Here is a 26,929-nt window from a genome sequence, read left to right on the forward strand (position 1 = left end):
TCGTTCTGACACCATCAAGGTGCAGATGAAAACAAGTAATAATAACAGAACTGGTGTTTCTAAAACTGAAAATATATTTGCAGTAAATGATAAAAAAAAATGTACTAAGTAATTCTAGGACTGTTCGGGAATGCGAATAGACGTTTACTTTCCTCACCACACAGTGGCAGTGACAAAAGCAGAACTCCCCTCTGCACAGAGAAAAGCGAAGGATGTTTTTGGTGCTGTCCGGGATCTGGATGACCAGAAGGTCAGCCCACCCAGTTGAGCCCGAGAGCTGAAGGCACAAAGGCTGTGACGTCGCCCCCGCGTGGCAGCAGGAGGAGTTAACAGTCGCCAAGGCAGGGGAGCGCCGCCCGGCGGCAGGAAGATGTGCCCTGGGGAGCCAGGGTAAATACTCACGCAAGCTGGGAGACTGAAAATGACCAGGATGTGGGGGGTAGGATGAAGTCAGGAGAGAGAAAGACCTGTGAGATGAGGGGCTACGAAAACATTCAGGGAGGGCTGGTAGTTTAGGTTCGTTACTTAGTACATGCTTAGTAAGATGTGCTTCTCTGTGTCCAGCTTTCTGAAAGCTTTCTCTATCTTAGGAGATAAGCCATTCTGTTCTTGTCGCTGACTCACAGCAGAAGAGCTAAGTCTTCTCTAATCCTGGTCTCTCCAGAGGTCAAATTCAGAACCTTGGTTTCTTGTTTCGGCTGTGAAACCACACTCATTTTCATTGTTTACCACACAAACAATGTAACGATCAGAATGGGGGTCATCTGAACTTTCTGTCCTTTATGGTTTCCATGATGAAAAAGGTAGGAAGAGATTAAGCTGTGACCCCCACCCCCACCCGGCAGGTCCCCGTGTCAGTGCTCCCTGTGATGGAGACTATTCACAGAAATTATGTTTTGAAGAAGTGTACAGATTGAAGTCCAAGACAGAATCAAGAATCTTGAAAATATGCTGGGACTTTCCACGGAAGTTATCCAACCATAGTTATTAAACATTAAGACATCTATTTTTTGTTAGTTGTTTGAAGGAAATACCAGGATACTGAAATAGTCTGATCTTAGAAGATGATAGTCTTAGTGATTCGATCAAATAAATATGGTAAAATATTGGAGAACAATACTAAACATTGAGCCGTGTTTTAAGTTTGTGACAGAGATCATAGATGTTATTTATAAGGACCTTCTTCACGTCTTTCTTTCAAGGGTTGTAAGCATGAAACCATCTACCATGCTCCTCCTGTGAGAACCTTGTCCTCCTGCTCCTAAAACACCTACAAGAAAGGACACTTTGCTTTTCTGTAAGTAGCAAGGGAGAAAATGGTAACCAACTTTTCAGTTAAATTTAAGTGTGGATTTAAGGGAACAAAATACAAATTTAGAGCATAGAAAAAATATTTTTCTTGAATATACTTTCACTAACAGTGCCACTGTTTTCATTGGTTAACAAATATCATAGGTTGGATACATGAGGGTCTGGGAGAGGAGAATGAAATTGAACCCAGTATGTGGTCTTGTGGCCTAGCCAACTATGGAATTATGGGTAATTTAATAAAAACATGATGAGCGATTGGGCCATTCAAACTCTTCAAGGTCACGTGTATACCTTTCAGTTAGCTGATGAGAACACAGCAAATTAATATTAGATCCTTGAGGTGAGTCAGAAGATCTTTGATAGAGCCAGGCCTCAACCCTTGAATTTCCAATTATATTATTCTCCTTTTCTTTCTGTGATACTTGGAAGGATAAGGAGATCTCTTAATATGTCTGAAATAAGCAGTTCATTGAAGCAATATATTTTTATGGAAAATCTTTTGAGCTCAGCAAAATTCCAGGTATTGCAAAGGATGATAGTAAAAATATTAATAACTTCCATTTATTAAATATATGTTTTGTATCATATAAATATATTAGTTGCTTTATATGTACCATGCCTCTCAGTTTTCAAAGCAAAACTATGATGTGATTATTCAAATTTTACATAAGAGAAAACTAAAGCTCAGGGAGGATTTCCCAAACTGGATGGTTTCCAAAGACAGTACTCTTACTAAACAATAATCTATACAGGTGTTTGGTAAGTCTAAAGCAAAACTAATAGGAAGCTGAGCTATGAGTACCCAGTTTTACGGCACATCCTGATTATCTTCTTAGTAATAAACCAATCTCGGGTCATCAGTAAGGAAACGTTACACCAAAAGGAAGTCTCCAGATTTTAATGTGGCTAAGAAGAGAAGGAGGGCTGAGGAGGGAGCACCTACCTGCTTTCCTTACTCATGTTAGTGCCCATGTGAGAACAAATAATGTTAAAACAACATCAGACAACTGGCAATCAAATTTGAGACTGTGGATATGGAAAATACCATTCCAGAAGAGTGTTTTATTTGCACAACCAGAATTTGCCAGAACAGGATTAAGCATAATATTGTATATTCTTGTGCTAGACTTCAGCTCGCCACCTTTCCTGCTCCCACAGATACACAGAGATTTCATCCCGGCGTGAGACCCTACAGTAAGTGATTACCGAGTCTAAGGTTAATATTTTACTATGCCAGTTATCTCCATGTTTCCCAGAGTAAAGTGATACATTTAATAATTTTATTCAAGGTTTTCAAAATTTTGATAAATTAAGAATGACCTCAACTTTTTAAGGTTTGCAAAGTAAGTATGGAGCTATTTACAAAAAAAATAGTATGAGTTTGATATGTACATGAATTATGAACACAGTTCACGGTAAAAATAATTGATTCTCATGCTCGTGATTTTTGAAACAGTCCCTATAGAACTACTTTTAATGGAAAACTGAAAAAGTATGGCTGTGCCTATGCTATCTGTGGTCACATTCATGGTTTTTGTTACTATTACCATACACGGTTTTTTATTAATATAAGAATTATTAAAAAGATAGAGCATCTCTATTGTGTTCCACCAACAACTTGCTATTTCTCAACTGAAACTAAGTGCATTGGTCTTGAAGAAATAATTGGATGAAGCCTAATTTCAGACATTACCACTGACATAGGTAAACTATTGTAAAACTTCATTTCTTTATCTGCAAAATAGAGACACACTCACTAAGGTATGAGAGTGAAATTATATGGTATATTTTTACCAAAACTATCAAAAAATACTTATTCTCTCTTTTATGCATGCACTTTTGAGAATAAAGACAATACATGCAACCAATATCAATAAATTACTCTTTACAAATCAGTGAAACCTAAGAAGTATCAACATTTAATTTTCCTCCAAGAATCTAATGGGGATTACTACACAGAGGAGACAAACCAGGGCACCATCTTTTAAGTTGTAAAGCAAGCACTTACTTTATTTGATGAATGAGGGGAACAGGAGTGCTTCCTAAGAAGTCTTATGGCTTCATTCACAGGACCTAATACTTTTTGACACACCAAAAAAGAACAGCATGCGCAATGAGTTGCTAAGTGTCATTTAAAAAGATAACAAAAATACTGAACTGCTTTTGTTCCAGATCATAGGTTGGGCAAACATGCTAGATTTTCAACTCATTCATTTTATTTGTATCCTCCTATATGAGAAAATTGGTTGCCATATACAAATATAAGGAAATAATAAACACACATAATAGGCATTACATTAGAGAACTAGCCACCGACATGTTGTCTGTACATTTGTATCTGATCACAACTTTGGAATTTCAATTCAAATCTGATGTGAAAGGACAGTTTCACTTTGTATAGAGAATAGCAAACCAAAAGATGGTACACACTGAAAATAAACTTGCCCAAAGACCTGAGATGAAGAGTGAATGCCACTACCAAAATGAGCTGTGAAGGCAACTGTTTTTTTCCACATTTTCTTTTCTATGAAAAAAGGGCAAGAGAACTACCCAAGAAGAAGCTAGGATTTTTCTAGTCTTTACAAATATACTTGAAGGTCGCCAATCAAGTTCTCCAGTTACTTTTTACAGAGGCAAAGATTCTACTGGCAGCATATGGCTACCCCACGCTGCTTCGCTGTTAGTGATGATATGAATTGTAGTTCCTTGACAGTAACTGAGATCGTTACAGTAGTTTCGCCTTTTTTTAGTCCCATGTATTACTTATTTTTTAATCTTTGTTTTCTTTTTTTTCTTGGTTTTGTATTTTTCTTTCTTTCCATTCAGATTTTAAGGGTGAATTTTAGGTATGAATAACAAGGCTTTATTTTCTTTTTATTTAGTTTCCAGCAATGGCCTTGCTCCCGATGGTGGTATTTCTCATAACTATGCTGCTTCCATCTTTACCCACAGAAGGAAAGGTGAGGTTAGAATGGGAAATCTTTTCAGAGCTATTGCACAGCTTTATGGGATGATGAGCTGCTTTGAAAGCAGAAGAGGTCGAAAGCTTTTATGCATCACACCATTGTCTTTGTAGCTCAGAGTTCTTAATAGTGTGCTCCATTGTAGAGATGAGAAACTGAGGTAGTGCCTGCCAGTGTGGCAGTCACCCGGTGTTTCTATAGAGCACCTGATAAGACAAGATGTACTGCAAGTGCAAGATGCATTGGACATCAGAGTTTAAAACAGAACAAAAAGTCACAACAGCAATTTTTATGTTGACTAAATGATGAAATACGGTATTTCAGATATGTAGTTAAATAGTATATTAAGTTCGTAAGGGCATGTAACAAATTACCACAAACTTGATGGAGAGCAACAGAAATTTATTTTTTCACAGTGAAAGAACCAAGAAATTTGAAATGAAGGTGGTTGCAGACCTCTACCTTTTCTGGAGGAGTTAGGAAACCGCTCTCTGGGCTTCTGGAGGCTTCAGCCAATGCTTGACATCCCTTGGCTTGTGGCTGCATCATTCCAGTCACTGCCTCCATATTCAAATGACCTTCTCCTCCCTGGGTCCCTTACAAAGTCACTTGTCACCCGATTAAGGGCTCACTTGGATAACCCAAGATGACCTCATCCCAAATCCTTGACAAAATTACATCTACAAAGGTCTATCTTTTCCCCCAATAAGATCATACTCATGATTCTGGGTTTGAGACATGCCCTACTGGGGAAGTACCATTTACCTCATTATAATAAAATCTATTATTTAATTTAACATTATCTTCTTTTAGTATGGTCACCTACATTAAAATTGCATATTAGGCTTGAGTGACATTTTGAAAGGACAGCATGATCTATGAGTAAATAGCTAATACTAATCCTCCCACCTCAAGATCTTTTCTAATTTCCTCATTTTATTTCATTTCCATGTGACTTCTACAGATAATTAACAATATAGATAGTCTTAAATTAGCAAAGTTTCTTCTTGTATATCACACACTTAATTTCTGTGTAGTTCCCATGTAAGAATTAGATCTGTTTTTAAATTTAAAAATAAACCTAACTCTAAAGTGTGTTTTTTATAATCATAGAATTAGTAATTGAAGATTTCACTAGTAATTAAAGTCTTGAATTCAGACCGCCTATTTCTAATGTACTTTAATGGCCCCAGAAACAAGATCTATTACCCTCTTTAATGAAAGGGAGTGTAGATCTGTGGGTTCGAGGACATTACTGAAAGTCCCTGACCTTAAAGCAGAAGAGAGTAAAGGGGAAATGCAGTGTAGTTATATTTCTGACTACAGTATTTGAAGAATCTCAAGATAATTCAGTATGAGGGGAGGAGAGCACAAAACTTGTCTCAGAGCATCGGAGAAAATCGCGTGATTTTGTCACTTCAGACTTTCCCTCAAAATCTTGCTCATACCCGTGGAACGGCATACTCCTGTGTCAATTTAAGGCCTTATACCAGCAATTCATACACCCTATTCTACCACTGGGCTTGAGCTCACATCTGCACACCCACAAAGATAAGTTGAAAATATCAACACCTGAGAACCTCATGTGACATTCTTGTTACTAAAAGGAACGCAGTCAGCCACAGTTTACTCATTTGGTGAAATGCATCCTTCTAACGGCCTTAGTGATTTTTTAATTGAAAAGCTATCATTTGGACAACTGTGAAAAATAAGCAAACTTAATTAAACTTGTTTTCCTCCAAACATGCTTTCTGGCTGGGCGTAAGCCCTCATTCTCACTGCAGACACCCTATATGGGCAGAGTTCCCTGTGAATGAATCGTGGGTTCTCCTCATCTCATCTCGCTGCTGCCTGATCAACTATGAACGAATACGTCTTAAAATTCCTCTTATACAGAATTGTGGCTGTAAAAATTGTCACTGATTTATTTATTAGAAATTATATTGAACACTTTTGTGTGTGTGTATGCTGGGAATCAAACTCATGACCTCAGGCTTGCCGGGCAAGTGCTTATGCTGCTAAGCTATATCCCCTGCCCAAACTTTTTTTTCTTTTTTGAGACAAGTTCTAGCTATGCAGTTCAGGATGGCCTTGAACTCACTTTGTAGCCCAAGCTGGTCTCAAACTTGCAACCACCTTCCTGCCTCAGCCTCCCTAGTGCTGGGATTACAAGCATGCACCTCCACGGCTGGCTTTGCACACATTCTTGAAACTAGAAATTAGCGTTTGTGGCCGCAGAGGAGTTTTGAGTTTGTCCTTCCATGAATTATCACTCATTTTTAAAGCTAAAGTGCATCACTGTCCTACTTGAAAGTTGCATCTTTGGTTCAGATTGAGTAAAATGCTTAACAGCTGATATTTGCTTCAAATATTTAATATCACATAATAACCTAATATTATACATATATGATCTTCATTCCCTTGAACTTATTCACTATTATGAGCAATTTTCAAAAATCTTTAAAAATGATTCTAATTTTATTTTCCACAGGATCCAGCTTTTACTGCTTTGTTGACCACCCAATCACAAGTGCAAACTGAGATTGTAAATAAACACAATGAACTAAGGAAATCTGTCACCCCTTCTGCCAGCAACATGCTAAAAATGGTACGAGGCAGTCACGTAAGGACCAGGCAGCGGGCGCTAGCCTCTCTTTAGAACTCGTCTCTTTTGTGGAATGCAATGTTCAGTCTGTATTTTCCTATTTTATTTGAAATGTTACATTGCTGAGCCTGGATTAATTTTTAAACTTGTTAAATAATTCATCAAAGTTATAGGTTTATTAGATTTTGAAAGTAAAATTATAGTCAAGTCTATCTTTCAGCATCTAGCAATAAAAGTGTGAAGTTGTCACACTTTTCCGGTCTTAAGTCAATCGCTCCTTATCTTCAGAGTCAATGTCATTATTCACGTAAATAAAAGCCCCCTTCCTCCGCACATCGTTTTTGTTTTTGTTTTGTTTTTGGTACCAGGAATGGAACCCAGGGCCTGATGCTTTCCAGGCAGGCACTACGCCGGGGAGCTACATCCCCAGTCCCTTGGCACACCCTTAAAAGCCACCTGTCTCCATGTGAAAGTAGCAGGCGTCAAAGGCGCTGGCCATAACTCTGGCCAGCATATTACTTTTAAAATACAGTGAGAGCTCTTCATGTGTTTATCAATATTTAAAGGAGTGCCATTCCCGGAAAGCCGAGGTACGCGTGCATGAGTAGGTACTCTTCTGTTAGATATTTCAGCCCTTAGACACATTACCTCTGGACTCTTCTTTGGGTGCAGACTGACCTTAGTGAAAGTAAATACACACTGAAAAAAAGTTTTAATAACAAAGATCATTAGGTAAAACTCCTATGGAAGTTTCAAGCATTTCTAATCCATCAGATTATGCACTTCATTGTGACTGAATCATTAAGTATATTTCTTTTTCCTGTGACATTTAGGAATGGAGCAGAGAAGCAACAGTGAATGCACAAAAGTGGGCAAATAAGTGTACTTTACAGCACAGTAACCCAGATGACCGAAAGACCAGTATGTATATTAGCAAACATTTGTTAACAAAAATACAATTAAAATAGATCTTTGGAGGATATTGCATTAAGAAGTCTTCCTGAATAAATGCTGTTTATTCTGCTATCTTCTCAAATGCTCAGGATATATATAGAGAGATAACCAGCATAGAAATAATTTTATTTACACTATGCAAATAACTTCTCACATAGTATCATGAATCACCTTTCTTTTCTTTGAGACAGGGTCTTGCTATGTAGTCCAGACTGGCTTTGAACTCACTATGTAGGCCAAGGTGGCCTCCAACTCATGGTGATCCTCCTGCCTCAGCCTCCTTAGCATTTGAATTACGGATATGTTCCATCATGCCCAGCTGTATAACTTATTTTGTAACTTTAAAGGTTAGAAATCTAGATTTGAGAGGGACATGACTTACCCAAAATAGACTGAGCACACTGAAGTAGCATCATACTAGGGACTTAACCAAGCTTTCTGACTTTTAGCACAACTGCCTTTTCTGTATGTGGGAACTGGCATTGTAAAATGAAACTTGAAGGGTTAGATCTTTTCCTTTGCAGACAACTGGCTTCTCCGAACTTCCTCAGGCCTAGAGCATAAACTGCCATCACATCTCCTTATCCAGCTGAAACCACACAGTATGCAGACACTGACACCTGGAGGCCAAAGTCAGCTTCATTTCCACAGGAAGGGGAAAGGGAGGTCAGGTCACGTCAGGTCCAGGAAGGAAAGACACAAGCCTGGGCCTGTCTGTCCTCTCGCTGAATTCCCCTCCAACTGTTCCTTGCTGTCCAACACACGAACCCACTTGTACAGACACAGAGAGAGGGTACCTGGGGGCGATGAGGCCTCACCATGCCCTCAGAGCCAGCTTTGAAAAACTCCTTTTTTTTTTTACCAAAACAAATGGTCTGTTCTGTTTTGGCCAGTGGCAAGCAGATGAACCTGAGAATGCAGAACTACCCAAAGGCTGGTAGCAGTATCATACAGCTGTTGGGTGCTGTAAAATCTATTTTCACTCATCAAATATATTAAATTAGCTCACTTGCTCCTGAGTTTTGCTCTACAAATATTTAACCTTTAAAGTCATAGTAAAGAACATCGTATGCAAACTCATATAAATTAGTATTTTGAATATTTATATTTAAATTCTTTATGTCAAGCAACGAAGTGTTGTATGTAATCAGTTAGTGTGATGCAGAGGATGCTATAATTGTCTCCAAAAAGACACATCAAAGATTATTAAAAATGAGGGGGAAATTGCGTATATGAACTTTCCATAAAATATTTACTCATATTAACATGGGTGACACATACAGGCAAGTAACCATGTCAAATCAGTTAGTTGCTTGACTATTATTTCAGTTGAGTTGTTAGTATTTATATTGTGGATGCTATAGTAACAATGAAATTACACAGACAGATTACCACTGAGAGGTTGAAAGCTCTAAATGTACTGTTAGATCCTTTATTTGCTGTTAAGGGAGATATCCAAGAACATTTTATATTCTTTCAGGCAGCCTGGAGACATGACATTTTAAGCTTCTAAAATGTAAATTTTAAATAAAGGCTGGCAAAGCTAGGGACACATTTCTGGGCTGCAAGGCACTTCTTGTCTAATTCTGGGAAGAATATGGGCTTGTGATATTCTGACTCGCGGGTGAGAAACTCTCATGAATATTGAAAATTGTATTTGCTCCTGGTGTCAGCTGTCTCTTGATTGGTACTGCTAAAGATTGCCTGCAAAGGCTTTCTATCTCTTTTTTTTTTTTTTTTTACAAATTTCTTACAAAGTCCTAAACATTTTTGATGTCTTTATTTGTGAAAAATATTTGGTGGGGTGGCAAGAACTGGAGAAGTGTCAGTAAGAATTCATGTTGTCCTTAGCAAGCCTGCAGTACCAAGCTGACAACCCTGGAGTAAAAAAATCTGGCACTGAAATGATTGCATCTTTGGCAGTCGAGAAGGGGAAGGGTTTTTAAAGAATGGGATCTTGAGCAACTACTGTGAAGATAACAGTGTGCAATGTAACGAGCATTGTTGATTTCCTACCTTGTTTTGAAATTCTGTATCATTTCTAATGTTTTATAAATTTTTATTCCTTTTAAAATAATAAAAAAAAAACTTACTCAAAAATTTCCATTCTGGACCAGCCTCAGGACTTTGGACAACTCTGTCTTCCAAGGCACTGTAGAGCTGCTGAGGAAGTGACGCACCCTCCCCTCATAAATCAACAGTTAGTGCTCGGGGGCTCTGTGTGTCAGGGTCAGCATCTTTGATTTTTGCAGTTGATTTATCTTACTCTTGTACGATCTAGTGCTTTCATTATAAATGATCGGCTCCTTCTTAGGTACCAAATGCGGTGAGAACCTCTACATGTCAAGTGATCCTGCTGCCTGGTCAAATGCCATCCAGAGCTGGTTTGATGAGAGCCGAGATTTTACCTTTGGAGTAGGTCCAAAGAGTCGCAGTGCAGTTGTGGGACATTATACACAGGTAAGAACAGACAGATGGCTCTGCCACAAATATTGTCCTAGAGAAAGCTTCTCTAAAGGATGACTGACTTTAGTGTTTAGTTTAGGGGATCAACCTGTGTATACGTAAGATATTCTTGGCATTTGCTCCATACTTTATCTGGATTTGCCACTTTTGTTCAGTCAAATAAATTCCTGGGAGAGAAGCATACAATGACTGTTTCTACATCAAAAATGGAAAAGCACTGAATGTGCATGAAAAACTGAGTATTTCAATCCTTTGTGACTTTGACTCACTAATTCGTAAATGATAAAACTGCGTCAGTAACATTTTCAGTGTTGCATTTGCTATTTGTTTTTGCTTAATATTCCTCCTCTTTTGTAATATACTCTCCTGTGTGTATTCCCTTGTGGATTTGTAGCTTGTTTGGTATTCATCTTACCTTGTTGGCTGCGGAGTTGCCTACTGTCCCAATCAAGATAGTCTAAAATACTACTACGTTTGCCAGTACTGTCCTGCGTAAGTATACACATTTTTGTACTATCACCTGCAATTCAACATTTAAAATGTCTCATATATTAAACAAACCAGAATAAAAAACACATGTCAATAAAGAGAATATACTTTTTTGGAATTTCTTTAAGTTTGAGACACCTTTAATTTCTCAGGGAACAGACCAAATTCTCAAGTACAATTATAAAACCTGAGGCTTTCCTTCCTGGGGTGTTTGCAGGTAGGATTTGATGTCTTGTGATTTCAGGCCTTTCCTCTCAAATATTTCTGAGTACCTTTTTAAAAATGCTTTTACGCTTACCATTATAAGCAATCCACTCTTCCAAGTCTCAAAGATTCTTTCTTGAAGTTTCTCAGCATTCTCACAAGAGAATTTGGTATCCTCTTCCTGAGGACATGTATCAAATAACATGACCCTTTATTAAACAATATGTCTGAAGTTCTCCACAAAAAAATACTTCACTAAAGATACATTCACAATATATTTGCTAGTTTTAATTTTTTAATGTTTGAAGAGAGAGCCCCAAACTTAGCGTTCCGCAGCACTTGTTTAGAGACTGTAGATAACCCAGCTGGCAGGGGGCTCCAGTGTGAGAAGTTGGACTTCTAAAATTATCTTTCTGCAAGCACCTATTAAGGTTTAGTGGAATTGAAAGGTCCTAGGAGAATGCATCCGAGCTCAAGGCCTGGCCCAGGTGAAATGAATAGTAATAGGAAGCATGGGAAAGACGACTTCCAGAGCACTTTTATGTCTACTTCACAGTGTTTCCAGATGCTCACACAAATGCAGCTGTATTCTGTGTCTGGGCCCTGAGAACCAGCTGCACGGCACTGACCCCTCGTCTTACTTGACATCACTGAGATTTGGACCCCTGGGCATTTTCACATTGCTTAGGATGAGATAAGGGGCTATTTGATAGTGATGGTCCATGAGTTTCTCAGTGTAAGATCGTTATACCCTGGGGATTTGTGTTTACCAAGCGTGGGTTTTTCAACCAACATTCCTGTTTGGGTAAACATAAAAACCTCACACATGCCATCTAGAAACTCACAAAGCATCCTTAAGCCCACACTACTAACCAGCACAACTAATTAGAAACCAGACCCCATCAAGGAAAAAAAAATAGCAGAAGCTTTATTTTGCATATTAAAGAAAATATGACACTTATCATCTTTAAAATATGCACTGTTCTGGTAATATTAAATATTCTTTTGTTTAATGAAACTAACCACCTCCAGAATCATGATCTTTCTCTCTTGGCACTGTTTTGCCTTTAACCAGCTGCTTGAGGTCCACTGCCTTAGCAAATTAGCCAAATCTTTTCAGAGACCAAGAGGATGTTACCACACTAAAATATATTCCGAAAATTCTTTTTATCTCACTTTAGGTGCCTAGGCTGTGGAATTATGGTCAGATAGATGGGACATTTTGTGAATTTGCACTATTATATGATTTACCCTTTCAGAATTATAATTTTTCAGTTTTGTTAATGTAGTCAAAGGCACTGAGTAACTAGTTATGTATATTTGGTGACTGATGATTGAAATTGTGAACCAAACAGCAAAGTGAAAAACATTTCACACTGTGCGTTTCAAATTTCAGGGGTAATAATGCGAATACCAAGAATACGCCTTACAAACAAGGAACGCCTTGCGCCAGCTGCCCTAATCACTGTGAAAACGGATTATGCAGTAAGTCTGAAGGCATGAACTTGCTGTTAAAACAGAGTTGATATTTTCTTTTGGTTTTATGAATTAAGAAATTCCCTAATCAATTAAAGAATGTGTTCATGAAAAAACCAAAGCAAAGATTTAATAATGCATTTCTAAACACACACTTCGGTAACCTACATTTTATTTGTAATGGAAAGGATATACCGTATGTATTATAATAAAACCTCTATTACCAATGACTGTTAACTATGCAGAACCTAGTAACATTTAGTATACACGCTTTTGAGAAATAGTTCATTTCATCAATGTTAATTGTGCCAAAAGTAGTACTTTAAAAAATAAAATTGCACAAATCTAAGGATACTGAGATCACACTATGGCTCAGTCTAGACTGGACACAGAATATTACTGTTTATTTTATGCCAGTAAATTCATCTGATTTTCTCAACTTCTGTGGTATAATTAGGATCACAGTGTTTATCTTAATAAATATTCATTTGCTCCATTATTTCACGGTACTATTATGAACATTTTTTTGGACTGGAATCGAACTCAGGACCTCATGCTTGCCAGGCAGGTGCTGTGCCACTGAGCTATATTCCAGGCCCTTATGAACATTTTTAATGATAAAATCTAATCTGTATGCAGTGTTGGCTCACAGAACACATGCTGCATAAGGAAAAGTAAAATGTCATATATCTCATTTTAGTCATAGGTAGAGGCAAAATAATATTTTTGTAGTTCGGATAGTTTATTGGAATTGTGAATGACAGCAGTGACTCACTGTGGTTTTTAGCTTTCAAATGCGTTTACCTTTACTTAGTATTTTTCTGACTTATTTCTTTAACTACACAGTTTAGAATATTGTCAATATTAAAGTTACAAATCAACTAAGAAGGAAAACCCTTGAAAGCTTGTACCTCTGCTGAATGCTATTTGTTGGAGTTTGGAATTTATCATCTTAACAATAAGCACTCAATAGAAAGAATTAACAAAGGAGTGACAGGAATCATGCTTTATAAATGGCTTTCTTGTGATATATGGAGAAATCAAAAGGAAGCCAGCTATGGACCTGTTGGAAAACATTGCTTTAAAAAAATGAGTGCATTACTGTAGCCCTAAATAAATGAAGAACAAGAATAGTCCATGTCTGTTACCTGTGCTTGTCAAAAGAGTTCAGGTTGGTTCCAACTCTAGAACTGAATAGCTGGAGCTCTGTTTCACTGAGGCTGTGGAGCAGAGGTACAAGAAACCATATCTAAAAATTCTCACCCCTGTGGGTAGTATGATGAGTTTAGTTTGAAATTTGCTGTTTGGGGTTCTTGGAGGAACATCTAAAAAAATAGAATCATATTTTTTGAGGGGGTACCAGGAATCAAACTCAGGACCTTGCATTTGGAGGAAAGATCCCTTGTCCGTGGTATTTTTGTTTAATGTCTGCATCCAACCATAAAGATAATATTCTCCAGAAAGAAAGCATTGGAATATAAAGCCATGCTGTCCAATAATGTAAGATTGTAGACATGTTCTATGTGTGTCTTATAAGTTTAGCTTCTAGTCCCATGTGACCTCTGAACACTTGAAATGTGGCCAGTGAAACTAAAAAACAGAAATGTTTCATTTAATACAAACTAAAGGTTATATGTGTGTCTTGGTTACTTTTCCCTCGTTGCTGGGACAAAATACCTGACGCCCAAAATTAAGGAAGCAAAGGTTTATTTCGCTTACAGTTCTTGGAAGTTTCAGTCCTTACTTGGCAGATTATAAGGCAGAGTGGCACATGACAAAGAGCTACAGCTCAGGGCGGCAGAACACAGCTAAAGCCACTAGCACACACCAGGGCAGAATGGGGGAGGAATGTCCTCAAGCACTCTTTTCCTCTCCCTTGCATATGCAAACTATCCACCCCAGGGTGGGTGTAGCTCTCACACCCACAATCATTCAACTCTAATAGCCTGCCCCATGGTCGCATGAGGCTTTGGAGGGGACACACAGACATAAACCATAACAATGTGGCTGGTAGTGGTTCCCATATTAGACTCTGCAGTTGTAGAGATAGGCTTATATTCACTTTATTCTATATTCTGAGGGAGACTGTAGGTCAATTAGTTTTAGAAATATATTGCTGAATTTACATTTTAAAAAGTGATAGGTTAGTACCAGGGATATAGCTTAGCAGTACAAGCACCTGCCTGGCAGGAGCAAGGTCCTGAGTTCAATTCCTGGTACCCACAAAAAAAAGTGAGAGTTTACCACATATGATTTTCAAGACATAAAGAGCCTATCACACTGTGACACTAACTCCCACCTCCTCTGCCAAGTGTGCAGTTTGTTTTACCGCTACTATCAAAAATGACAATAAGGTCACCAACTCTGTTTTTGTTTCAGCCAATAGTTGTGAGTATGAAGATCTCCTTAGTAACTGCGAGTCTTTGAAGGAGTCAGCTGGCTGTGATCATCAACTGCTTGTGGAAAAGTGCAAGGCTACTTGCAGATGTGAAAACAAAATTCACTAAAACACCCAGTGTGCACTGTACACAACATAGTGGAAAAGAGTTGCATCATTTGGCTGAGATATAACCAGGGGAAAACTCTAGACATGTTAGCTACAAATTGATCCCAAATAGCAGTACTTCTTACTCTCCTGGATATTTAGAAAAACCTGCTTTGTACAGCAATTTACAGAAGAGACATTATAATGACATCTGTGGACTTTGATAGAAATCTGATTCTTTGATGATTTGGATCAAGCTGAGAATTTTGAAGGCGGTACATTCATAGGACTTAGGTCACTAGATGTTTGGATCAAGATGGGGAATTATTTGTCTCCTGAAGCACCTTGATTAAAAAAAAAGAAAAGACTGAAACAGCATGGTCATTCCTGCTCATCATATTTGACCTGTGTGAAGAAGAAATTCCAGGGTTGGCACCTTCATTTGTCTTATGGTTTTTCTTTTAAACAAAAGTGATCAGCTTTCTCAATAAATGGTTTATCTCAGCAAATACATGGATGTGGTTCTTGTGCAGTATTTTTATAATATTCATAATTAACCCCAGATAACCAAGCCCAGATAAACGACTGCACAATGTAAAATTTCCAAAATAGTTCTGCATAAAATTAGATTAAAAAAGAAGAAATCAATTCTATTTTCACTTCCCTCTTCCTCTTTGATGACTAAATATCTACCTTTCAGATGCCATAAGCCAGTAGAATATGCAAATACAGACTTCCATGAAATAAACCGAAATAATAAATATTTTATTTTTTTTAATTTGTTTATTTTTAAAGATAAAGAATGAAAACACATTAACAAATAAATAGACATAAACCAAACAACACCCGAACAGTAGAAGCAAAACAATATGTAATACAATAACTATTGTTAATTTTCTATCACCTTGTCTGAAATTCTGTAATAAATATTTCAAAGAGAGCAATCATTTAAAAGCCAGTACACACATTTTTGTCTATGCATGCTAAGAATAAAAGTAAAGTCAACCCATTTATAAATGAGAAAATATAAACTAAAAATGTGTAGAAAAGCAGAGTTTACCAAAAGTAAACATAGTAGGTCTGAGTAGTGAGATGATGAAATAGTATGAGCTGACGATGCCTCCAGCAGGAGGTAGATACCAGGATCAGCCTTTACCATGGAAGAAATTAATTCAGAATTTTGAAGTCTCCAAAGAGAACCTCTCCGGGCCCAAAGTTCACCAGAGAATTCTGCTGAACACTCTTTTACATAGTCTTTTTCAGAAAGTGGAAGACAGAGACATATTTCTCAACTCATTCCTTGATATTTCTGTTATCTTAATACTAAAACTAAGAACATTTCAGGAAGAAAAAATATGGATCACAGTATGTTGTATGCTTTTACAAGTATACCACATGAAACCTCCTATTCTGTATAACAAATATGTACTAATTAAAAAAAGAATTAGCAGACTACAAGCTTTCATTTCTGATAATGCTGTGTACATATTATTTTATCTTTTGTCTTGCATAATATTACAGAAAAAAACCTGAGGCCAATTTCATTTTATTTTTTTATAGTTGATTTGCTTATTTCAGCTCATATTCTTATGTAGGATCCATAAACTAATTTTCAAATGAAAAAATATATAATCATCTCTTTCTCCTCACCAAGGAGATCAGTATTAGTCCTTTGGTGCATTTCCTTTGGAGAATGTTTTCCTTTGCATGTATTTCTATGAGTGTATTTTCTATATGAAACTCATATTACATAAGTGGGGTGATACTATGTCACACAATTCCTTATTTTTACTGAGCATTTATCATTGTCATTTCTGTGTTATGTCAACATTTTTAAGCATTTTTGTTAGTACATGTTTCAAGTACATAATAGTTGTCTTCATCATGAGGAGTTGGTGCATGTACATCACATTTTAATTATTTTTGTCCCCTTCCCTTCCCTTCCTCTCCCTTCTCATTATTTACCTAAAACATGATTTCATTCACTGAATAACACTGCATGAATGTGTTGTGTAATTTAATGTCTGTCATTTGATATTTAGGTACTTCCCAACTTCCTGCTGTCACATTCTAGTGTAAAAATAATGTCTTTAAAAATACAGCTCAGGAAAGAAGGAAGAGGAAGAAAAAAAAAATATATATATATATACACGTATATACATATGCACACACATGCACACAAGATAGCTAGGACAATTGTACTACTAATTTCTATGGGTTTATTGAAAGGAACAATTAATGCTTAATTTTTTATCAATTTTGCATGTGTATGCCTGGTAATCTGAACTACTTTGAAGATAATAATATGCAATATAACAACCACTGTCAATTTCCTATCATCTTGTTTTCAAATTCTGTATCATTTTTAATATTTTTATTTTTATTCTTTTAAAAAATAAATAAAAGTACAGATTATTAGTTGTTATGAACACAGAAGGAAAAAATAAAAAAATTAATAGGTTAATCTTTCAATATAGCAAAAGGAAAACACATTCTGACCGAGTTGTAGGACAAGCAACTTGCATAAACCACAAGTTAAAGTGCATTTTAACATTAAAAACTTACCTTTATCAGGGGCTGGGGATTTAGCTCAGCGGCCAAACGCCTGCCTGGCAAGAGCAAGGTCGTGAGTTCAGTTCCCGGCACCGGAGAAAAACCAAAAAACCAAAAAAAAAAAAAAAAAATTACCTTTATCAGTAGAAGATCTGATCTAATTCCTGTTACAAGTGACTGGAAAATAACCCTTATAAAATGTTTTAAATATTTAGAGAAACTTTGTTTTATTCTATGAGCTTTTAAAAACTCTAATTCTCATGATTGGTAAAAAGTCTAAATACAAAAAATTCTATTCAATAGTCTTTCAAATACCACTGCTAATTGACAGTTAAAATATTCAAAACACATTTCTCCCACCAAATTGAAGTTGTTTCTATAGTGTGTTTTTGTCTTATAATTTGACTTGTATGATTAAATTTATTTCATTCTACTAGCTCTAGCAAGTTTTGGGTACTATATACCTGTTGCTTTTCAAAATGTTGATGAATGGGGCTAGGGATTTAGCCCAGCAGCACAGCACCTGCCTGGCAAGCGCAAGATCATGAGTTCAATTCCCGGTACCGGAAAAAAAACAAAAAGCAAAAAAAATGTTGATGAAGATGACAATAATGTACTTATAGTCATTTTAAAAAATGAATGAAAATGTCCAAATCAAAACTAAATGTGTTTAAACAGAAAGAGCTGAATACTACCATCAGAGTCGATAATTACACACAACCCCAAATACACACACTGAACTTAGAGACCTGGCTAAATCTTTTTCATAATGAACATCTCCTGGGATGTTACAATGCCATTACTAACTTAAACCCTTCAGGCAAGTTACTCTTTCGTTTGATCTCGTCTTGACTATCTGTGTCTTCTTCTACATTCACACACTCATCATGGATTCCTGGCATTTAGTTTGTTTCCAGTCAGGCTATTCATTTTCATACTTCCTCACTTTATTGAATTTTTTTCTTCACCTCTGGTCTAACTAACCTCAGTCCATTGTTTGATGTAATCCCCCCTTGGATCACAAATAGAATATTCCAGTTTTCTTGACTAAATGATTATTGCTATTGCTTTCAAAGGCAATTTTTTATATCTGATTATCTCATTCAACTATAAAATTAGTTTTAGTAATTAAGCCTATTACTCACAAAAGCACCCGATTCAGTGAATGATTAATATGCAATTTATTACCGTTAGGATTAAACATTATTCTAACAAGCAGAAGAATAATTGAATACCTACTAATAGCACTGAAAGATTTATAAGCAAGGAAAACAATGTAATTTAAATCCAACATGATAAATGCTACAGTAGATGTGCATAGTCATTGCAGTGACAATCCAAGAGTAAGTTTGTTGTTTGTAATATAATTTAAAATGCTCCAGCATAAACAGAATGATCTAAATGTTTGTTAGTTTAAACCACACTTTAAAGACAGTCGTTTTTACTAACTGGAAATTCATAATCAAGGGAACACAGCCAGTGTTTCCTCAGAGCAATCTATTGTATACAGGAAACTACCATAAATAATTCAACTGCAAACAGTTGCATCAATACAAGAAAATTTGTTAATGATGAAATTATAACATGGGTTGCTTTCCCTGAAATGAATGATATATTAATCCATCATTTTAGAAATAGTATCTCATTGTTGAAATTAAAGGTATTCAAGGTGTTCTGAAAAATGTATAGAGGCAGTCCACACTTGAGTTAACATTAAAAGGGGAAAGTAACTTTTCAGAACACTTTATTGTCAAAATATAATAGTTGTATTCCTTGGTGCTTCAAGGACAAACTGGTTAACAGCAAAGTTGCCAATGAATTATCTGTGAAATACCGATTGGATAATGGCTTAAAGAATTTTCCTGCTTAAAAAAATAATTCTAACAGGAATTCCCCGTGGATTCCATTCTTAATGTAATAATATCGCTTTATTTCTCTGGTGGAATTTCCAGCATAATTATGAAGTAGCAGTGATGATAATTCAGGTCACTGGGAGCTCTAATCACAGCATCTAGATATTAACAGTGTCTCTTCCTTATGCCCTTTTCTTGAAGCCATCTAGTAAGGGCAGCAGTATTGTGCAGTCTAAATCCCAACTTCTCATGAGAAGCCACTTTGAAGATATCAATATGTAATACAACCACCATTGTTAATTCCCTACCACTTTGTTTGTAACTCTGTATTGTCTGTACTGTGCTTGTGATATGTTGTAAAATGTTGTATGTCTGTTAATGTTTCCCTCCTTTTATCTTTAAAATAAAAATAAATAAATAAATAAATCCCAACTTCTCTCCTAAATATTAGGAAAACTGAATCCTGTTCTAGGGTCTTGTAGAATTATTAATATGCCAGCAGTTTAATTTTTCAGGACTATAGTTTTGTTTGTTTTTATTAAAGATGAAACTCAGAGGGAATGGGAGAGGTTCAATCCCCCATTTTAAAAAAAGACTGGGGCCTGGCATGGTGGCTCACTCCTGTAATCCCAGCATTTGGGAGGCTGAGGCACGAGGATCGTTGTGAGTTCGAGGCCAGCCTGCGCCATGAAGTGAGCTCAAGTTCCGCCTGAACTGCATAACGAGACCCTGTCTCAAAAAAATAAAGAAATAAAAAAAGACCAGTAAGAATTTCCTTGTCCAAGACTGATTTCTTATAGTCTGACCCTCTAGAGATATAACTGATGCTATGCAAAGCTCCATGGCAAGAAGTTAGGGTAAAGTCAGTCAGTCAATCAATTCCTCCAAACTTGGATGCCAACCCCTCAAAATATCAGTGGAAGAGCTCGTACTTCTCCAGGGATAAATGCTGGTGTGTGCAGTACTATTGCTGTCATATGATGTCAACCACAAGGTTTGATCACACATCTCCTCACATCAGGGGGCCCCAAAGCCTGCCCCAGTGCAGAAGGCAGAGAGCAGAGTGAGACTAGACCTGAATCCTAGTCACTGAGACATGAGAAGAGAAACCAGTCTTCCCTGAACATTTGCTTGAAAAGAACCTTGGCCCCAAAACAGATGTCCATGAGAGTCTTAATATCTGCATCTACTGTTTCTCTTTGTACTGGGGAAGGATTTTGTTTGTTATCATAGACACACAGGTCAGAAGTTCAGAAGCTACTGATTGTGACTCCTGTGACTGAATAAGTGAATAAATTGACTATTACCAAGAGAGCCAGATTTCCCACTACTGTAGAAGTGATTTACCATGGGAGGCGGGGATAGATCCTGTGGTAGTGTATTGGAATGGGAAGCATTGATATGAGCTCTTTGTTTTTAAGATATAGAGATACAGCTGCAAAGAAAATAGCGAACAAAACCAAAGGAATCCCTGCCTCAACAGTGTGTAAGGTTTGAAACTAGCAGACAGAAATATAGAGATGCCCAGTCAATGAAGATACAAGTCCTGGGATGGTAAAAATTACATAAAATGTGACATCAAAGAAAGACATGCAGTCTTAACCACTTCTAAATGGAACATAGAGTGGCTTTAAATTAGAAGATTTGACAGAAAAACACCCTTTCCTGTCGGCTACATGAAGCATCCATTTTTGTTACTGAAAACATCAGTGGACCTGGGCCTACGGACAGAGTGCCCTCAGAGAGATATGAGGCATCGGAGTCCTTAGCATCCTGCGTCTGTGAAAGACTGAAGTAGGAAGGTAAGGAAACGGCAGGTGCTATTCGGCAGGTGAGGAGGTTCTTTAGTATACTTGAGAAAATTCCTAAATCCTAGAAAGTTTAAGTTAAATTTCTGTCTAAATAGCAAGTAAACAGGAAAACCTTATATAAAGGATATGTGTGTGTGTGTCAGAGAAAGAAAGAGAAATGTACAAAAAAGTTATCTTAAAACCTGATGGGCTGAGAAATGTGATGGTGTGAGGTACGTCTCAACCTCCTTAGTGCTGGGCTTACCAGCCTGCACCACCACGCCTGGCAGCACACCCTGTCTTTAAAGAGGATGCTTGACCTTGTTTCTGGAATTACTCGTGGAACTGCATGTTAGAAAAATATAGAGTGTGTAGAAAAACCTATTAATTTTAGTAAATTTTCAGTTACAAAAGAGTATAATTGTTCTCATACATTAGCTGTAGAAATTAGGTACAGGAATGCGTGGGAAGTCATACTAATCTGCAATATAAAAACATCACTGATTTTTGGTTTGCAAACAGAAATATTAGGCAAAAGTTTACTTTCATTTGCAAACGCTGCATCAGGCAATGAACAGGACTGAAGCCATCTTCTCCCCTCAGACACAGGGCTGTGGCTCCCTCTAGATGAGACTGTGGTCACCGACAGACCTGGGCACACTTGCTGTGAAGCTTTTTTGTGTGCTCTTTAGCACATACAGTACCGGACCATGTTATTCAGTCCGCCACGGCTCCAAAGAGAGTGCAGAGCGAGCGTGGTGGTGATAAGAAAGTGCAGAACAGTGATGACGGTGATGAGAACGTGCAGTGTGGGAATTATGATAACTAGAATGTGCAGAGCAAGAATGGGAAGAAGAAGGTTTTAAATAACTGAATTGAAGGAAATTGTGGAAATGCGCGAGCATGGTACTTGTGCAACTGATACGGTCTCACGGTACGCTATGATGAAGTTGATGATCTCAGCTATGTTAAAGGGTAAAGATACCATCGAGAAGGCTGATGCGGCAAAACGAGTAATGAAGTTAACCAAACAGCACGGTGGAGGAGGTAGAAAATCTTTTGTTAGTGTGGTAGAGTGAAAAACAGCTGGTAGGTGATAGTGTTCGTGAAACCATGATCTGTGGACAAGCCAGGGAACTGCACAATGATTTACTCCAAGAATATTTCTCTAAAAGATGAGTGATAAATTTAAAGCCAGTAGAGGGTGGTTTGATAAATTCCACAAGAGAAATGGCTTCCACAGTGTGATAAGACGAGGTGAGGCTTCCGGTGCTGACTAGGCCACAGCAGAAGCCTACAAGAAAGAATTCACAGAATTAAGGAGAGCGAGAAGATACACTGCTAAACAAACATTCAACTGAATGATACAGGGTTCTTCTAGAAGGTGCCAAACAGAACCTGTATCACGCAGGAGGAAAAGGCCTGCTGGGGAACAAGCTCATAAAGGACAGACTGATCCTTTTGCTGGCTGTGTGTGAAGGCGAGTACTAGTTTGAAAATTAACCCCCTCTGAGGTGCCATTCCCAGACCCCTCATGCATCCCAGGCACAGAACGCGAACAGGGCCAGAGTGTCATGTGGAGGCCAGTGCGAACTCTTGGGTCACAAGGCAATCTTTCATGGAGTGTCTGCATGAAATGTTTGCACCCACCTTTCAAAAATATCCTTCTGACAACCAGCTGCCTGAAAAGTGCCTTCTTCTGATGGACAATGCCCAGGACGCCCACCAGCCTTGGGGGATGATATGGGCATTGAGTATGACTTCATAAAGGTAAAGTTGCTCCCCCACAACAAGACACCTCGTCTGCAGCCCATGTTCCAGCAAGTAACATGCAACTTCAGGAAGCTGTACACAAAGGTGCTCGTCAGCAGTCACCTGAGATGTCCTTGACTCCGCAAGAAACATTTCAGTGTCCTCTACTGCATCAACCTCACTGGCAAAACCTGGGAAGACGTCATGTACTGGGTCTTAAACTCAGCCTGGAGGAAACTGTGGCCAGAATACGTCCCTGAGTGTGACTTTGAAGGGTCTGATGCAAAGGTAGGGGAGGAGGTTGTGTCCACAGGCAGGAGTGTGGTTGCAGACGTCGGTGGTGCAGACATAGAGGAGCTTGTTGAACACCATAAGGAGGAGCTGAGGACAGAAGAACTTGCAGGACTCCAGAGTGAGCTGGAAAAGGCGCTTGCTGAGGAGCATCCACTGAGGACGAGGAAGACGGAGGAGGTCGGCAGTGATGCGGTAAAATCCATTACGAGAAAATGGAAGGAGTGCTGGGATTTCTTTGAGAGGCACCACCCCATCATAAGTGGAACAAACAGAGTGTTGACTCTGCTAAACCACAATGTGGTCTCTTATTTCTACAGGGTTACGCATTACAGGAAAAAAAAAAATGTGACATTAGAAAGATTTTTCATCAAAACTGACCCTGCAGCTAAGTGACAAGAAGAGAGGATACCTCTGAAGGAGGTGCCCCTGATGTCCTCGTGGAGGAAGACTTCCCTACAAACAATAACCTCCTCCCCTCCCGCCTCCCTGTCCTTTATGCTGGAAGCCACCTCAGGCAAGGTTCCTGTTCTCTCTCTTCACACTGTACCGTATTGCACTTTGTTTCTTATTTTTGTGGTTAAAAAACACATATGGCTTACAACCAGTTAACATTATTTATGCTGAACATTGCGGGGAAATTTGGTGACTCAAAATTTCATGACCAATTTGGTTCACAGCCAGAATCACGGAATGAATTAAGTTCATGAATAGGGAGGGGCACCATTGTATACAGCTCCTCAGCATAGAACCAAAGGAATCAAAGTCCATACTCTATAAAATTGCCTATACACTCGTGCTGATTGAAACTAAGCTATGGAAACATTCTAGGTGTCCATGCATAGAAGAATGGATAAAGACAATGTGAAATATAAATATAAATATACACTGAACAGTCGTATCGTTTGCAGGAAAATGGATGGAAATGGTGGCCACCAAGTTGAGTAAAATAAGCCAGAATCAGAAAGTTAAACAGTACATGCGGGGCTGGGGATTTAGCTCAGCGGCAAAGCGCTTGCCTGGCAAGCGCAAGGTCGTGAGTTTGGTTCCTGGTACTGGAGAAAAACCAAAACCAAAAAAAAAAAAAAAAAAAACAGTACATGCTCTCTCTATATGAGAAATCTAAAATTATAATATTGAATTTTTAAAAAAGAAATGACATGCAAGTAGATGATAAACTATTAGAGAAGAAAAAGGAGATCAGGGGAGGGGAGAGAAAAGGGGAAAATGAAAATGGTAAAGGGAAATGATCAAAATGATCGAAGTATATTATATGTATGTGTGAATATGACCAAACAAAGACCACTGTCTTGTATAATTACTGTACGCTAATTTTAAAAATAAATAATAAAAATGAGATTAAAATAATTTCCCATGTTTGTTAAATTTCATATTAGGTATTACTAATTTTAGTAATAGATTACAATGTGCTGTTTTATAATATATGTCTTATATAACATAAAATGAATTTACCAAAAGCTAATTAGTAAGTGATGTGTGAAATTTACAGGAAAAAATTACACAATTCTCCACCTACTGAAATAGTACTACACTATTATAAGTTGTCTTTCCTGACTCATTATTATTAACATGATTAAACCTAATTATAAAAGAACTGTCGTCATTAATCAAGCTCTTCTTTATAATTAAATAATGGCCATTTGGTCCAGAAGTAGGTGGTATAATCTTTTGGGGGGTTTTCTCAACAGCACATTACTACTGCTTTGCATAATTCAGGGTAACCAAGCAGGAAATGTAAGCGATTTATGTTCCATATATATACTACTGTGCTGAAGATCAAAATATGTTCATCTTATTTTGGACACATGAACACCTTATCCTTCCCATCTTATCTCAGGTAAAATATTTACTACATTATTTTAAAATAAGTGTTATTTTAAAAAGGAAAATTTTATAAACTTTTATTCTCAAATTTACTGCTGGTGGATGAGTATATTATTAAAATATATTTCAAATATCTTTCTCAGCATTGTCTAGGTCTAATATACTGATAAACCAAAAAAATTGATCATACATGGAACATTTAGCTCCCATTTGGCATAATACCTTTTAATGGGATGAGAAATAAATGGTTGTATTCAAGACAAGCTTCTAGGGTACTGAGGAAATCAAAATCATGTCATACTTGAAGTGGCTGAAGGATAAGTTATCCAACTTTTCAGACAAAAGTCTTAGACTACAATGCCTAGCTTCAATAATTAGTGGTCATGAAGAACTGGAATGAAATTTAATGGGAAAAAGGTATTTATTTCAGAAAGTAATTTTTAAAATAAGAGAATTGTTTTTAAAGTAACACTTTGCAATGACTCTATAATAACAGAAAGTTATATACATCTAAAATAGAAGTGTAATGGAACCATAAATCCATCACTTTCTTCAAACTTATCTCTTTAGATGGATGCATCTTTAGAGCTTATCACCGGTGTGTGATTATTAATCCGTGCTTGATTTTTCTCAGTGGTATCATAACCTTACCATAAAGAAATTTTTTGAAAGGTTTCACATTAACGTCCATACAATTGGATATGTATATCAGTAATATGAATTATCACCAAAGTTTTACTCTTATCTATTGTTTAGAACTCAAATTCTTGTCCTGCCAAAAGAAACAGGTGCTATATCTTCAGATTCTATCTCAAGAATTAATAATTAGGATAGTCTGCCTTTGTAGGGAAAGGATGAAACTGATGTTTGTTAAAACAAATTGTCAATCTGACTAAAGATATCTGTTGTTACAAAACTTCTGACTCTGCAAAAACTACATAATAATATTCATTTAAACTGTAGTATATAACAGCTATTTCATAAAGTAAGCTATATGCATTCACAAATATTATAAATGGTTCATTTTCTCAGAGACAATGATGTTGGCTGGTGTGTGCCTCATGGTGCTGCTGCAGCATGCTGCTGGCATGGTATGGATTTTACTTATAAAATAGACTTTAAGCCTCATTACTGGGTCTAATTCAATTTTACTTACTGTGGGTATCATGTAACCAGATCAGAAAATACAGTTTTTGCTTCATCTTTTTCTAATTAGTGTGTATTTTTAATGACAAAGTGATCAGTAAAATCAGGCTTAGCAGGTAGAAATAGCTCTGGATAGATTTATTAACAGTATGGGGCAAACATCAAAACAGTAGGCCAGCAATGTAAACACACCATATGAAATACAGCATGAATCATAAGTATGACATCAACACCCCACTTACGGGCTGAGGATATAGCTCAGTGGCATAAGCGCCTGCCTGGCGAGTGCAAGTTCCTGAGTTCGATCCCCAGTACCGCAAAAAATAGAATAGAATAAAATAAAATAAAATAAATACACACACAAAAAAAGCACTCCACTTACTTTCCAGGAATTCATTTTATCATGAGTAAGCTATTCAGTTGAAAGATAAAATATATGTCTAATGATCTAATTTCTAGATCTGAAGAAGTATACGTCTGCTATTCAAAAATTCTCAATAACAACAGGTCAGAAATGGACTTATCATTTGGCCTAGCAAAGTTTAACTCAGTATAGTTCAATCCAACAACTACTTTGTAGTGTTTAGTGCACCAAGTATTGTGCTATGTGCCAAGGGTGGAGAAATTTAAAGATGAACATAGTAACTGTCTGCACAGCACTTCAGCAGAGGATTTACAAGCCAGCAGGCAATTTTAGAAGAATGTTAAGTGTCATGTGAAGACAATTCAGTTTTACATGATATCAC

The 26,929-nt window shown here is 37.2% G+C and overlaps 1 protein-coding gene across 5 annotated transcripts; it reads left to right on the top strand.

Moving 5' to 3' along the window:
* Window positions 1–282: 282 nt before the first annotated feature.
* Window positions 283–15,464, top strand: LOC102006008 (cysteine-rich secretory protein 2). 5 transcript variants are annotated; one of them, XM_013510701.1, is made up of 10 exons: window positions 283–390; window positions 1,203–1,297; window positions 2,438–2,527; window positions 4,194–4,271; window positions 6,766–6,882; window positions 7,713–7,800; window positions 10,148–10,293; window positions 10,694–10,791; window positions 12,389–12,477; window positions 14,848–15,464. In XM_013510701.1, the coding sequence occupies exons 4-10, from the start codon at window positions 4,203–4,205 to the stop codon at window positions 14,973–14,975; spliced, it is 735 nt and encodes a 244-aa protein (XP_013366155.1). In that variant the 5' UTR covers window positions 283–390; window positions 1,203–1,297; window positions 2,438–2,527; window positions 4,194–4,202; the 3' UTR covers window positions 14,976–15,464. The 5 variants fall into 5 exon arrangements, with proteins under 5 accessions (XP_013366155.1, XP_005377726.1, XP_013366156.1 ...); XM_005377669.2 differs by having other exon boundaries at window positions 2,438–2,505; XM_013510702.1 differs by having other exon boundaries at window positions 2,470–2,527.
* Window positions 15,465–26,929: the final 11,465 nt, after the last annotated feature.

Source organism: Chinchilla lanigera, unplaced genomic scaffold (assembly GCF_000276665.1).
Source record: "Chinchilla lanigera isolate Chin_1 unplaced genomic scaffold, ChiLan1.0 scaffold00010, whole genome shotgun sequence".
Lineage (NCBI taxonomy): Eukaryota > Metazoa > Chordata > Mammalia > Rodentia > Chinchillidae > Chinchilla > Chinchilla lanigera.